Genomic DNA, 14,423 nt, shown 5'->3' with positions numbered 1-14,423 from the left:
TTTTTTTTTAGGGCAGCATAACTACTTATGTGCTGGAAGAAATGACTGCATCGTTGATAAAATCCGCAGAAAAAACTGCCCAGCATGTCGCCTTAGAAAGTGCTGTCAGGCTGGCATGGTCCTTGGAGGTAATTCTGGTGTTTTCATCAATAGTATACTGTGTAATATTTATACTATAAAACTGTGTGTCAGAAAATTGTAATTTCTTATTCATCTTTATTTTGTTTTGTTTTTTTTGTCTTGATTATTTGCAGTGACTCTGCACATGTGAGTGTCTGAATGAAGCAACCAATACCATTCGTTAACTTTACAGGTTTCCAGCACATTGAAACTGTTAAGAGAAGAAAACTCCATTAATCTATATTGCCTATAAGTAGAGGTTATGGGCAATGCACTGACCTGTCATTAAGTAGTATGTGTCGGAGTTTGCTGCCCATTTCCTGTGTGACCACAGCCCTTCCTGGGCATCAGTCTACTTATCTGTAAAATGAGAGCATTAACGTTCCTTTCGGCTCAAAAATTGACTCTGCAGATTGGTCAGGTACCATTGCTTACTAGCTTCTGCAAGTGATTGATTAAAGCAATCACTTTAGGAATCTATTTGGTGAAGAGTTATATTAGTAATTACCTTTTCCCATATTTTTATTAGAATCTCTAAAACTTTCAATAATATAGCGCACATTTAAAAAATTAATGTCAGATAGTGACAGATAGTTTGAATGAAAACAGCGGAGTGAGGGAGATCAAGCGAGCCAAGGTTATGCAAGACAATCCTACTCCCTTGCATTTTTTCACTTAGCCACATCCTGCACAACACTGTCTGGAAATCGTGGCTTTTACATCTAGATATAACTTTTAAAAAACATAATAAAAATATTACATAATTGTTAAAGCTAAAAATGCTTTTTCAGTGCACCAACTATAAACAGCTTGTGTTCCAGTGATGTTATGTGGATTTTCCTTTGGGAAATGCTATATTGAGACCAATGCTTGTCAAATTTAAAACATATACAGCTGTCACCTCCTTTGTTTTTGCAAACATGCTGGACCAAAATTAAGCACCCAGGTAACATGCTGGGTACTTTACATTAATTCATGTAATTAGATCACTTATAGAATTTTATAATTTCTTGATTAAAGATTTGTTTTCCTAAGTTAAGAGCAGTGATTAGGTTGACAGTAGTACCTGGGTTAAGGAGGTGCTCAGTAACTCTCTATTAGCTGAATGAAACCACAATCTCAGCAGATTAAAATTGTTTTTGAGTCCGACACCTCAATTACCACCTCTTTGTATTTCTGTTTCCACTCAGAAGTCTTAAGGAGCCTCCTCAATTTTAGAAAATACATCTTTCTCACAAAATCACACATCTAGTCAATGTTGGAGCCAGAAGAAAGACCTGAAGGTATCCTGACCCTGGCGCAGCCATTGTTTTCTCCTTGGCATGCTTGCCTTAGATAGTAGCAGAGCCTCTAATGCTGACACTTAGATTCCACTAAGATCTTTAATCTTGAGTGTTTTCCCAATGACTTTAAAAGACTCTTCAATTTTATCAAAGAATGGAAATGGCAGAGTTCTGGATAGAACCTTCAGAATATTCCTGGGGATCAGCGACATAACCTAGAGAATTTTATGTTATCTTTTAATATTCTAGGGCTTTATTTATTTATTTATTTGAGACACTGTCTCACTCTGTCACCCAGGCTGGAGTGCAATGGCACAACCTGAGCTCACTACAATTCTGCCTCACAGCTTCCAGCGATTTTCCTGCTACAGCCTCCCGAGTAGCCGGTATTACAGGCACCCGCCATCACGCCCGGCTAATTTTTGTATTTTAGTAGAGACAGGGTTTCACCATGTTGGCCAGGCTGGTTTTGAATTCTTGACCTCAGGTGATCTGCCCACCTTGGCCTTCCAAAGTGCTGGGATTACAGGCGTGAGCAACTGCACCCGGCCTTTAGCATATTATTCAAGCATCTATAATTCTTTATCTTCTGTAACCAAACTGCTTGTTACTTTAGCCTGTTACTCCTATGCTTTCCAAACCATATTCTATGGGCTTCACAGCTATTGCTACATTTTCATACCTTTTATATTATTTATTTGCTTAACTCTACTCCCTCCCTCCCTCCTTCCTTCCTCTTTCCTTCCCCCCTCTTCCCCCTCAATCATTTTCTAACTTGTATCCCATTCCTTTCTTTCAGTAACTGTATATTGAGCCCTTTCTAGTTACCAGATACTATTCTAAGTTCTGGGCATATAGCAGCAAACAAAATGGACAAAATTCCTGCCCTCATAGATCTTACACTGTGGGAGGAGGAGCAACAAATGTACATGTCAAATAATCATAAGTGCTGTGGAAAGATATTAAGCAGAGTTAGTAGGGATTATCAGGAAGCAGACTCACTACTGAACTCATTAGTCTAATAATATTTTTGTTTTACTTAGCCTCTTCCTGAGCAATAATATCTCTGAAATCACGGATTTGATATGCCAGTTATAATTTTTCTAAAAGACATTAAAATAAACTCTTAACTATTTAAATATATATTCAATGTACCACCTAAAAACTGCTTGTATACCATAAATGAGTATGTGTTACACTCTGGAAAAGAGCATATTAGACCATTTTTTCCCAGCTGTTGCAGCTCTATTTATTTTCTCAGCTTTTATTTAGCTTCAGTGGGTACATGTGCACATTTGTTACCTGGGTATATTGTGTGACACTAATGTTTGAGGTACAAATGATCCCATCAGCTCGGTACTGAGGTACTGAGCATAGTACTCAATAGTTTTTCAACCCTTTCTTCTTCTTCCTTCCTCCTCTAGTAGTCCTCAGTTTCCATTGTTGCCATTTTTATGCTCATGAGTACCCAATGACTAGCTCCCACTTATAAGTGAGAACATGCAGTTTTTGGTTTTTTGTTCCTATGTTAATTTGCTTAGCATCTTGGCCTACAGCTACATCCATGTTGCTGCAAAGGATATGACTTCGTTCTTTTCATGGCTGCATACTATTCCATGGTGTATATATGCCACATTTTCTTTGTCCAATCCGCTATTAATGGGCACCTCGGTTAATTCCATATCTTTACTATTGTGAGTAGTGCTGTGATGAACATGTGAGTGCATGTGTCTTTTTGATAGAACAGTTTATTTTATTTTGGCTATGTATCCAGTAATGGGATTGCTGGGTCTAATGGTAGTTCTGTTTTAAGTTCTTTAAGAAGTCTTCAAACCAGTTTCTATGGTGGCAGAACTAATTTACATTCACACCAACAGTATATTAGTATTCCCTTTTCTCCACAGCCTCACCAGCATCTATTAGGTTTTGTGTTTTTTAGGTTTTCTTTTTTGAGACAGAGTCTCATTCTGTGACCCAGACTGGAGTGCAGTGGCACGATTGTGGCTCACTGCAGCCTCAATCTCCTGGGCTCAAGTGATCTTTCTACCTCAGCATCCTGAGTAGCTGAGACTACAGGTATGCACCACCACACCTGGCAAACTTTTTATTTATTTTTTTTTTTGTAGGGATGAGGTCTCACTATGTTGCCCAGTCAGGTCTCAAACTTCTGGGCTCAAGTGATCCTCCCAAAGTGCTGGAATTACAGGTGTGAGCCACCATGCCTGGCATGAATTTTTAATAATAGTCATTCTGATTGGTGTAAGATGGTATGTCATTGTAGTCTTGATGTGCATATCTTAATGATTAGTGATATGGAGCATTTTTAAATGTTTGTTGGCTGCTTGTATGTCTGCTTTTGAGAAGTGTCTATTCAAGTCTTTTGCCCATTTTTTTGATGAGATTTTTTGCTTGTTCAACTGTGTAAGTTCCTTATAGATTCTGGATATTAGACATTTGTTGGAGGCATAGATTGTGAATATGTTCTCCTATTCTGTTGGTTGTCTGTTTACTCCATTGATAGTTTATTTTGCTGTACAGAAACTCTTTAGTTGAATTAGGTCTCACTTGTCAATTTTTGTTTTTTTTTCAATTGCTTTTGAGGACTTAGTCATAAATTATTTCCCAAGGCTGATATCCAGAATTATATTTCCTAGATTTTCTTTTAGATTCCTGTAGTTTGAGGTGTTATATTTAAATCTTTAATCTACCTTGAGGTAATTTTTGTATATGGTGAAATGTAGGGGTCCAATTTCATTATACTGCATGTGACTAGGTAGGTATCCCAGTACCATTTATTGAATAAGGAATTCTTTCTGCATTGCTTATTTTTGTCAACATTGTCAAAGATCAGATGGCTGTAGGTGTACACCTGTATTTCTGGGTTCTATATTCTGTTCCATTGGTCTGTGTGTCTGCTCTTGTGCCAGCACCATGCTGTTTTGGTTACTGTAGCCTTATAGTATAGTTTGGGATTAGGTAATGTGATGCCTCTGACTTTTCTTTTTGTTTAGGACTGCTGTAGTTATTTGGGCTCTTTTGATTTTATATAAATTTTAGAATAGCTTTTTCTGGTTCTGGAAAAAATGTCATTGGTAGTTTGATAGGAATAACATTGAATCTGTAGATTGCTTTGGACAGTATGGCCATTTTAACAATATTGATTCTTCTAATATGTGAACATGGAATGTTTTTACATTTGTTAGTGTCATCTGTGATTTCTGTTAGCAATGTTTTATAGTTATCCTTGTAGAAATCTTTCATCTGCTTAGTTAGATGTATTCCTAGGTATTTTGTGTGTGTGTGTGTATGTGTGTGTCTATTGTAAATGGGATTACTTTCTTGATTTGGCTCTCACCTTGAATGCTATAGTTGTATGGAAATGGTACTAATTTTTGCAGGTTTATTTTGTGTCCAGAAACTTTACTGAAGACATTTATCAGTTTTAGGAGCCTTTTGGTGGAGTCTTTAGAATTTTCTAGGTATAGAATCATGTATTATGCAAGAGAGATAGTTTGACTTCTTTTTTTCGTGTTTAAATGCCTTTTGTTTCTTTCTCTTGCCTGACCGCTCTGGCTAGCACTTCCAGTGTTAATAGGAGTGGTGAGAGTGAGCATCCTTAACTTGTTCCAGATCTCAAGGAAAATTCTTCCAGCTTTTGCCCATTCAGTCTGATGTTGGTTGTGGGTTTGTCATTGTGGTCTCTTATTGTTTTTAGGTATGTTTCTTTGTTGCCTAGTTTCTTGAGGGTTTTTATCAAGAAGTGGCATTGCATTTTATCAAAAACTGTTTCTGTGTCTATTGAGATGATCATATGGTTTTAATTCTTTTCATGTGGTAAATCATATTTATTGATTTGCATATATTGAGCTAACCTTCCATACCAGGAATGAGGCCAACTTGATCGTGGTGATGTTTGATTTGGTTTGCTAGTGTTTTGTTGAGAATGTTTGTGTCTGTGTTCATCAGGGATATTGTCTTATAGTTTTCCTTTTTCACTGTATCTCTTACAGGGTTTGGTATCAGGGTGATGCTGGCTTCAGGGAACGAGTTAGGGAGGAGTCTTTCCTTCTCGATTTTTTGAAATAGTTTCAGTAGAATTGGTACCAGCTCTATTTTGTTCATCTGGTAGAATTTAGCTGTGAATCTCTCTGGCGAGGGCTTTCCTTTTGGTTGGTAAGTTTTTTATTACTAATTCCATTTGGAACCCAATATTGGTCTGTTCAGTGCTTCAGTTTTTTCCTGATTTAAACTTGGGACATTGTGCGTTTTCAGGAATTTAATCATTTCCTCTAGATAGTGTAGTTTGTATGTGTAGAGGTGTTCACAATAGTTATCTAAGGATCTTTTGTATTTCTATGGGATCCATTATGATGTCATGTTTGTCATTTCTGTTTGTGTTTATTTGGATCTTCTCTTTTTTCTTTGTTCGTCTAGCTAGCTGTCTATCAATCTTGTTTATCCTTTAAAAAAACAACTTTTGGTTTTATTGATTTTTGGGTCTCAATTTCATTCAGTTCTGCTCTTTAGTTCTTCCTTTTCTTCTGCTAGCTTTGGGGATAGTTTTTTCTTGTTTTTTTTTTTTTTTTTTTTTTTCTTAAGTTCCTCTAGGTGTGATGTTAGATCATTAATGTGAGATCTTTCTAACTTGTTGACGTAGGCATTTAGAGCTATAAACTCTCCTCTTAATATTGTTTTTGCTACATCCCAGAGATTTTGGTAAGTTGTTGTCTCTGTTTTCATTTATTTTAATTTTTTATTTCTGCCTTGATTTTATTGTTTACTCAAAGTTATCCAGAGCAAACTTTTTAATTTCCATGTAATTGTGTGGTTTGTGCAGATCTTCTTGACATTGGCTTCTCTTTGTATTCCACTGTGACCTGACAGTATGACTGGCATGATTTTGATTTTGATTTTTTAAAATGTATTGAGTCTTGGTTTATGGCCAAGGATGTGGTGAATCTTGGAGTATATGTTCTGTGTATGTTCTGTGTACAGATGAGAAGAATTTATGTTCTGTGGTTGATGAATTATTCTGTAGATGTTTATTAGATCCAATTGGACAAGCATTGAGTTTAAGTCCAGAATGTGTTAGTTTTCTGCCTTGATGATCTAATGCTGTCAGTCCCCCACTATTGTTGTATGGCTTTCTAGGTCCTTAGAAGTCCTTGTTTTATGAATCTGGGCATATATTGAGGCCAATGTTGAGGGCCAATGTTGAGGGCATATTATTTAGGATAGTTAAATCTTCTTATTGAATTGAATGAATTCATTAGGCAATGCCCTTCTTTTTCCTTTTTTACTGCTGTTAAAGTCTGTTTTATCTGATCTAAGAATAGCAACCCCTGGTCTTTTTAGTTTTCTGTTTGCATGCTACATCTTTCTCCAACCCTTTACTTTGAGCCTATGGTTGTCATTACATGTAAGATGGGTTTCTTGAATACAGAAGATGAATGAGTCCAGTTTTCCTAACTGGTTTGCCACTCTGTGATTTTTTTTTTTTTAGATGGCATCTTGCTCTGTTGCCCAGGCTGGAATGCAGTGGCGTGATCTCAGCTCACTGCAACCTCCATCTCCTGGGTTCAAGCAATTCTCCTGTCTCAGCCTCCCGAGTAGCTGGGACTACAGGTGCCTGCCACCAGGCCTGGCTAATTTTTGTATTTTTTGTAGAGATGGGGTTTTACCTTGTTGGTCAGGCTGGTCTCAAACTCCTGATCTCAGGTGATCCACCCACCTCAGCCTCCCAAAGTGCTGGAATTACAGGTGTGAGCCACTGTGCCTGGAGCCACTCTGTGACTTTTAAGTGGGACGTTGTATTAGTCCATTCTCATGCTGCTATAAAGTACTACCTGAGACTGGGTAATTTATGAAGAAATGACATTTAAATGACTCGCAGTTCTGCAAGCTTAACAGGAAGCATAGCTAGGCAACCTCAAGAAACTTACAATCAAGGCAGAAGGTGAAGTGGAAGCAAGCACATCTTACCATGGCAGAGCAGGAGAGGTAGGTTGGGGGAGTGCCACACACTTTTAAATCATCATATCTTGGGGGAACACACTCACTATCATGACAACAGCATGGGGGAAATTTGCCCCCATGATCCAATCACCTCCTACCAGGTTCCTCCCTCAACATTGGGAATTACAATTCAACATGAGATGGGATGGGGACACAGAACCAAACCATATCATTCCGCCCTGGCCCCTTCCAAATCTTACGTCCTTCCCACTTTTCAAAACACAATCATGCCTTCCCAATGGTCCCCCAAAGTCTTAACTCATTCCAGCATTAACCCAAAAGTCCAAGACCAAAGTCTCATCTGAGACAAGGCAACTCCCTTCCACCTATGATCTTGTAATATCAAAACGAGTTAGTTACTTCCAAGATACAATAGGGATATGGGCATTGGGTAAATGCTCCCATTTTAAATGGGAGTAACTGGCCAAAACAAAGGAGATACAGGCCCCATGCACGTCCAAAACCCAGCAGGGCAGTCATTAAATATTAAAGCTCCAAAATAATCTCTTTTGTCTCCATGTCTCACATCCAGGGTATACTGATGCAATGGGTGGGCTCCCAAGGCCTTCAGCATCTCCACTCTGTGGCTCTGCAGGGTACAGCCCCCGCAGCTGCTTTTACAGGCTGGCATTGAATGCCTGTAGCTATTCCAGGCACACAATGCAAGCTGTTGATGGATCTACCATTCTAAAATATGGTTGATGGTGGTCCTCTTCTCACAGCTCCACTAGGCAGTACCCCAGTGGGACCTCTGTGCAGGGGCTCCAACCCCACATTTCCCCTTCACACTGCCCTAGTAGAGGTTCTCCATGAGGTCTCTGCCCCTGAAGCAGATTTCTGCCTGGATATCAAGGCATTTCCATACATCCTCTGAAATCTAGATGGAGGTTTCCAAACCTCAATTCTTGCCTTCCACATACTCACAGGCCTAATACCATGTGGAAGCCACCAGGGCTTTGGGTTTGCATCCTCTGAAGCCCTGGCCCAAGCTGTACCTTGGCCCCTTTTAGCAACAGCTGGAGCTGGAGCAGCTGGAATGCAGGGCACCATGTCCCAAGGCTGCACAGAGTAGCTAAGCCCTAGGTCTGGCCCACAAAACCATTAATCCCTCCTAGGACTCTGTGCCTGTGATGGGAGGGGCTGCTGTGAAGGTCTCTGATGCCCTGAGACATTTTCCCCATTGTCTGGACTGTTAACATTTGACTCCTCTTTAATAACGCAAATTTCTGCAACAGGCCTGAATTTCTCCCCAGGAAATTTTTTTTTTTTTCTTTTCTACCACATGGCCAGGCTGAAATTTTTTTTTTTTTTTTTGGCTGTGCTTCACTTTTAAATGTAAGTTCCAGGTTCAGATAATCTCTTTTTTCATGCATATAAGCATACATGTTTAGAAACAGCCAGGTCACATACATCTTGAATGCTTTGCTGCTTAGAAATTTCTTCCACCATATACCCCAAATCATCTCTCTGAAGTTCAAAGCTTCACAGATCTCTAGGTCAGGAGCAAAATGCCACCAGTCTTTCTGCTAAAGCATAGCAAGAGTGACTTTTACTCCAGTTCCCAATAAGTTCCTCATTCCATCTGAGACCACCTCAGTCTGGAGTCATTGTCTATGTCACTATCAGCATTTTGATCACAACTATTCAACAAGTCTCTAGGAAGTTCCAAACATTCCCATATCTTTCTGTCTTCTGAGCCCTGCAAACTGTTCCAACCTCTGCCCATTACTCAGTTCAAAATCACTCCCACATTTTCAGGTATCTTTTTAAACAGTGTTCTACTCTCCCAGTCCCAATTTTTGTATTAGCTCATTCTCATACTGTTATAAAGAACTACCTGAGACTTGGTAATTTATGAAGAAAAGACCTTTGACTCATTTCTGCAGGCTTAAGAGGAAACATAGCTAGGAGGTCTCAGGAAACTTACAATCATGGTGGAAGGCAAATGGGAAGCAAGCACATCTCACCATGGCAGAGCAGGAGAGAGAGAGGGAACGACAGGGGAAGTGCTACCACTTTTAAACCATCAGATCTCCTGAGAACTCACTCATTATCACAAAAACAGCATGGGAGAAATCTGCCCCTATGATCCAATCACCTCCTATCAGGTCCTCCCCAAACATTAAGAATTAAAATTCAACATGACATTTGGGTGAGGACAGAGCCAAACCATATCAGGCATTTAGACCATTTATGTTCAAGATTAATTTTTATATGTGAGGTTTTGATCCCTTGTTTAGTTGTTAGCTGTTTGCTTTGTTGTTTCTATTGTGTTTTTGCTTTGTAGGGTGTGCAGGCTATGTGCTTAAGTGTGTTTATGTGGAAGCAGGTATGGTTCTTTTGTTTCCATGTTTAGAACTCCCGTGTAAAGATCTCTTATAAGGATGGTCTAGTGGTAACAAATTCCTTTAGCACTTGATTACCTGGAAAAGATTTTATTTGTCCTGCACTTATGAACCATAGTTTGGCAGTATGTGAAATTATTGGTTGGAATTTCTTTTAAGAACGCTGAAAATAGGCCCCCAGTCTCTCCTAGCTTGCAACCTTCTGCTGAGAAATCTGTTATTATCCTGATGAGGTTGCCTTTGTATGTGATCTGCATTTTTCTCTGGCTGCCTTTAAGATTTTTTTTTCTGTAATGTTGCCCTTGAACAGTCTGGTGACTATATACCTTGGTGATTTTTTTGTTGTTGTTGTTTTATTTTGTTTTGTTTTGTTTTGAGACAGAGTCTCACTCTGTCACCCAGGCTGAAGTGCAGTGGTGAGATCTCGGCTCACTGCAACCTCTGTCCTCCAAGTTCAATGGATTCTCCTGCCTCAGCCTCCTGAGTAGCTGAAATTACAGGTGCCTGCCACCTTGCCTGGCTAATTTTTTGTATTTTTTAGTAGAGACGGGGTTTCACCATCTTGGCCAGGCTGGTCTTGAACTACTGACCTCATGATCCACCTGCCTCAGCCTCCCAAAGGCTGGGATTACAGACATAAGCCACCACGCCCAGCCAGTGATGTTCATTTTTATGGTATCTCACAGGTGTTCTCTGGATTTCTACCTCTCTAGCAAGATTAGGAAAGTTTTCTTGAATTATTCCCTCAAATATATTTTCCAGTTTGTTTTCTTTTTCTCCTACTCTCTCAGGAATGCCAATAGTTCATAGGTTTTGTTGCTTTATATAGTCTTATATGTCTCAAAATCAGCTCATTTAAAATAATTTTTTTCTTTATTTTTATCAGATTGGGTTAGTTCACAAGACCAGCCTTCAAGCTTTAAAATTTTTTCTTCTGCTTGATCCAGTCTATTGATAAGGAATTTCAAAATATAATTGAAAGCTTTAAGTGAGTTTTTCAACTCCAGAAGCTACTATTGATTTTTTTTAAGATGTTCATTTCTTTCTTAATTTCCTAGATTGCCTTAGAAGTTTGTGTTGGTTTTCAACCTTGTCTTGGATTACAGTGAACTTCCTTGCAATCCATGCTTTGAATTATTTATCTGTCATTTCTGAGTTTCCATCTTGGTTAGGGACCATTGATGGAGGGCTAGTGCAATCCCTTGGTGATGTCACTACAATCAGGTTTTTCATTATGCCAGAATTCTTGCACTGGTTTCTTCTCATCTGGAGACACTGGCACTTCAAATTTTTGTAATTATTTTCATGTGAGTAGGAGTTTTTCTTTTTTTTTCTTTCCCTATAATGGTATTGTTATTATTTTAATGATAATTTTTTTTGTTTCCCTTTTCCCCTTTTTCTAGGGGTTGTGCCTCTACAGAATGCTGGGTAGGGTCTTTTCACTTTGATTCTACAGCCCTATGTACTTCTTTCATCAGGTTTTATACTGGGCTCTGAGGGTCACCCCACAAGCCCATAGGCGGCACTTATAGGTAAGAGCGGGCTGTGACCAATGTGGCTGGATATATACTTGATCGTTGTTTACTAGCGAAAGCTCTCCATTGACTCAGGCAATGGGCTGATACTGATTCGTAGAATGCACGGTAGTCGGCACTCCCTGCTCAGCCCCAGGGAGATGGGAGCCACAAAGGTCAGGTTTGGACCCAGCAGGTCCACCTGCAGGTCCCCTGATGGCAGGCACAAGCACCAGTCCCAAGGAAGAATCAGTAGGTGGCCCCCAAGCACCCAGAGTTGGACATAGACATGAAGCTGGGAAGCCTTTTTAACTCCAGATTCTCTACATGAGGGGCATCCTAAGCTCCTGATTCAGGAGAGTGGGTGCTCCAGATGCCTGGAGATCTACTTTGGCATGGAATAAAGAGGGCCCCCCTGCACCAACATCTCCACACAGGAGGGGTAAATGACAGTTATGAATAGTGCTGCAGTAAACATGTGAATGCAGATATTTCTTCCATATATCAGTTTTCTTTCTTTCAGCTATATACCCAGTAGTAGGATTGCTACATCACACGGTAGTTCTGTTCTTAGTTTTAGGAACCTCCATACTGTTTTCCATAGTTACGATACTAATTTAGATTACTACCAACAGTGTATGAGCATTTCTTTTTCTCCATATCCTCACCAGCATTTATTTTTTGTCTTTTTAGTAACAGCCATTTTAATTGGGGTGAGATGATATCTTATTGTGGGTTTGATCTGCATTTCCCCAATGATCAGTGATGTTGAGCATTTTTTCATATATCTGTTGGCATTTGTATGGCTTCTTTTGAGAAATTTCTGTTCAGATATTTTGCCTACTTTTAAATGGGATTACTTGGGTTTTTTTTGCTATTGAGTTGAGTTCTTTATATATTCTGATTATTCAACTTGTCAGATGAATAGTTTTCAAATATTTTCTCTCATTCTTTAAGTTGTCTCTTCACTTTGTTATTTCCTTTGCTGTGCAGAAGCTTTTTAGCTTGATGAAATTCCATTTGTCAATTTTTGCGTTGATTGCCTATGCCTTGAGGTCCTACTACAAAAATATTTGCTCAACTGTTTTAAAGCAGTTCCCCAAAGTTTTCTTGTAGTAGTTTTGTAGTTCCAGGTCTTACACTTAAGTCTTTAATCCATTTTGATTTTATTTTTGTATGTGGTGAGAGATAGTGATCTAGTTCCATTTTCTGCATATAGGTAGCCAGTTTTCCCAGCAGCATTTATTGAACAGATTGCCCTTTCCCCAGTGTAAGTCCATGGCACCTTGGTCAAAAATGAGTTGACTGTTAATGCACGACTTTATTTCTGGGTTCTCTATTCTGTTCCATTGGTCTTTGTGTCTGTTTTTATACCAATATCTCAATATGGTTGAGAATTCTCATTTCTGACATAGAATTCTCATGTCTGAGAACATTTGAATAACAAAAGATAAAACATGAGAGAATATTAGAAAGCTTTAAAAATATTTAATAAAATCTTACAGTAGAATAATAGAGGTCATAAATATGTTTTGGCATGTCATGACATAGATTTTGTTAGGAGCAGTTTGTTCTTATCTGCTCCGGTGCCTATGTTTTGATTATAACAATTATGTTTGAGTTATTTGACTTCTTCATTGCATATGATTCTTGTTTTTAATGAATCACTTCCCTACCTTCATCAGGTCACAGTGAACTTTTGCTTTAGTTCACTGCTGTACAGCACTGAGTGGGAAGATAGTTACGCCCTTAAGGATGGTAATATATCTTCTACTTTAGGTGTTCTGCTTCCATCTTCTTTCTTCTAGAAAACATTTTTGTTTAATGACTCACAAAACATATCTGAAATGAATACAGCTTTATATTTTGCAGTTGTAAAAATGCTAAACCAGTATAAGGTAATTAGCTCTTTCAAAAATAAGTAGCTTTCTACAATAAACGGATGATTAAATGAATAGTTATCTTTGTTGAAATTTTTTTAAATCCACAGTTATAGGTTTTATGGGTTTTTCTTTTTTTCTATTTTCTTTTTTGGTAGAGAACCTTATCTTCACATTTTAAAAGGTTGTGTTAGCCAGTTTCTCTCCTACTCCCCCTACCTCCTCCTCCACCTAGATTCAACCACTTCTCATGGCAAAGAGAATAACTTTCTGGGCTAGAGAGTATGGGTTGTGTAGTAAAGATTTTTGTTGTTTTTTTGTTTTCTCCTCCTACACTTGACAGCCAACAAGGCTACAAGTCTTCTTTGGAAGAATTGCAAAATTCTTGAATTTAGGACACAGTGGTATCTTTTCTAGAAGTATAGAGTCCTGTTCTGTGCCTTTAATACTCTAAGAACAAAAATCATTTTTCCTCTTTAAGGCAAGATCTACTGGGGATGATGGCTACCACCTACCTCTCTAGACCTCACATAATTTTCCTCTTATGAGCATCTCTTTTTCCACCCAAATCCTGGCCTTTGAATCAGCATCTCCCAGAGACAGCACCTCTCACATTGCTCCCTGAGTTCACTGCATTGAAGCCTGCAGCCAACTGATGTCTTCTCATCAGTCTGGTTGTTCACCCTAAACACCATCTCACACGTGCTAACTGGGGATAGTCCTCAGTGTATTCATTCTCATTTCTTTGCTTAAAATTTTTTCTGTGTTTGTATGGGATGTCTTTTGTGGTTACCAACTAGAACTTTTCAGTAGTATCTATTATTTTCTAGACTCAGTAAAAAGTTAGAATTGAGGGGTTCAAATATTTTCTCTATTGTAGTTCACTTTATTTGAATGATTGACATACGTTTAAAAAAATCAATTCTAGTATCGTTTTGTTTTTTGGAAAATACCTGATTTCATTTTATATTTCCTGTTGTCAAGCATCTTTGTTTTCTTTGAAGTGTATACAAAGGCACATTCTGTTTTGATCTGGAAATTGGAGGTGAATCCTGAAAAACGGAAGGCAAACACTATCAGTGCTATAAAGGATTTAAGTGTAGTGCCAGTGGACTGATCCCAGCACTACACAGTAGTCATCATCATTTTGGTAATCTGAAGTAGAAGCATGCCTCTAGACATCCTTCCATATTTTTATATAGGTAGTATAAAGATGATTTTATATAGGTAGTATAAAGACGGTAGTATAAATTCACCTGAACTACA

General features: G+C 38.5%; 1 protein-coding gene across 1 annotated transcript in view; it reads left to right on the top strand.

The window, feature by feature from the left end:
- PGR (progesterone receptor) overlaps positions 1 to 14,423 on the top strand; it is a 99,182-nt gene that overhangs the window by 38,026 nt on the left and 46,733 nt on the right. Inside the window, 1 exon segment of the mRNA XM_050755519.1 lies at positions 12 to 128. Within this exon segment, the coding sequence (XP_050611476.1) occupies positions 12 to 128 (117 nt within the window).

This window comes from Macaca thibetana, chromosome 14 (assembly GCF_024542745.1).
Source record: "Macaca thibetana thibetana isolate TM-01 chromosome 14, ASM2454274v1, whole genome shotgun sequence".
Lineage (NCBI taxonomy): Eukaryota > Metazoa > Chordata > Mammalia > Primates > Cercopithecidae > Macaca > Macaca thibetana.
The sequence above is the reverse complement of the archived record's forward strand: the minus strand, read 5'-3'. Positions and strand labels throughout refer to the sequence as shown.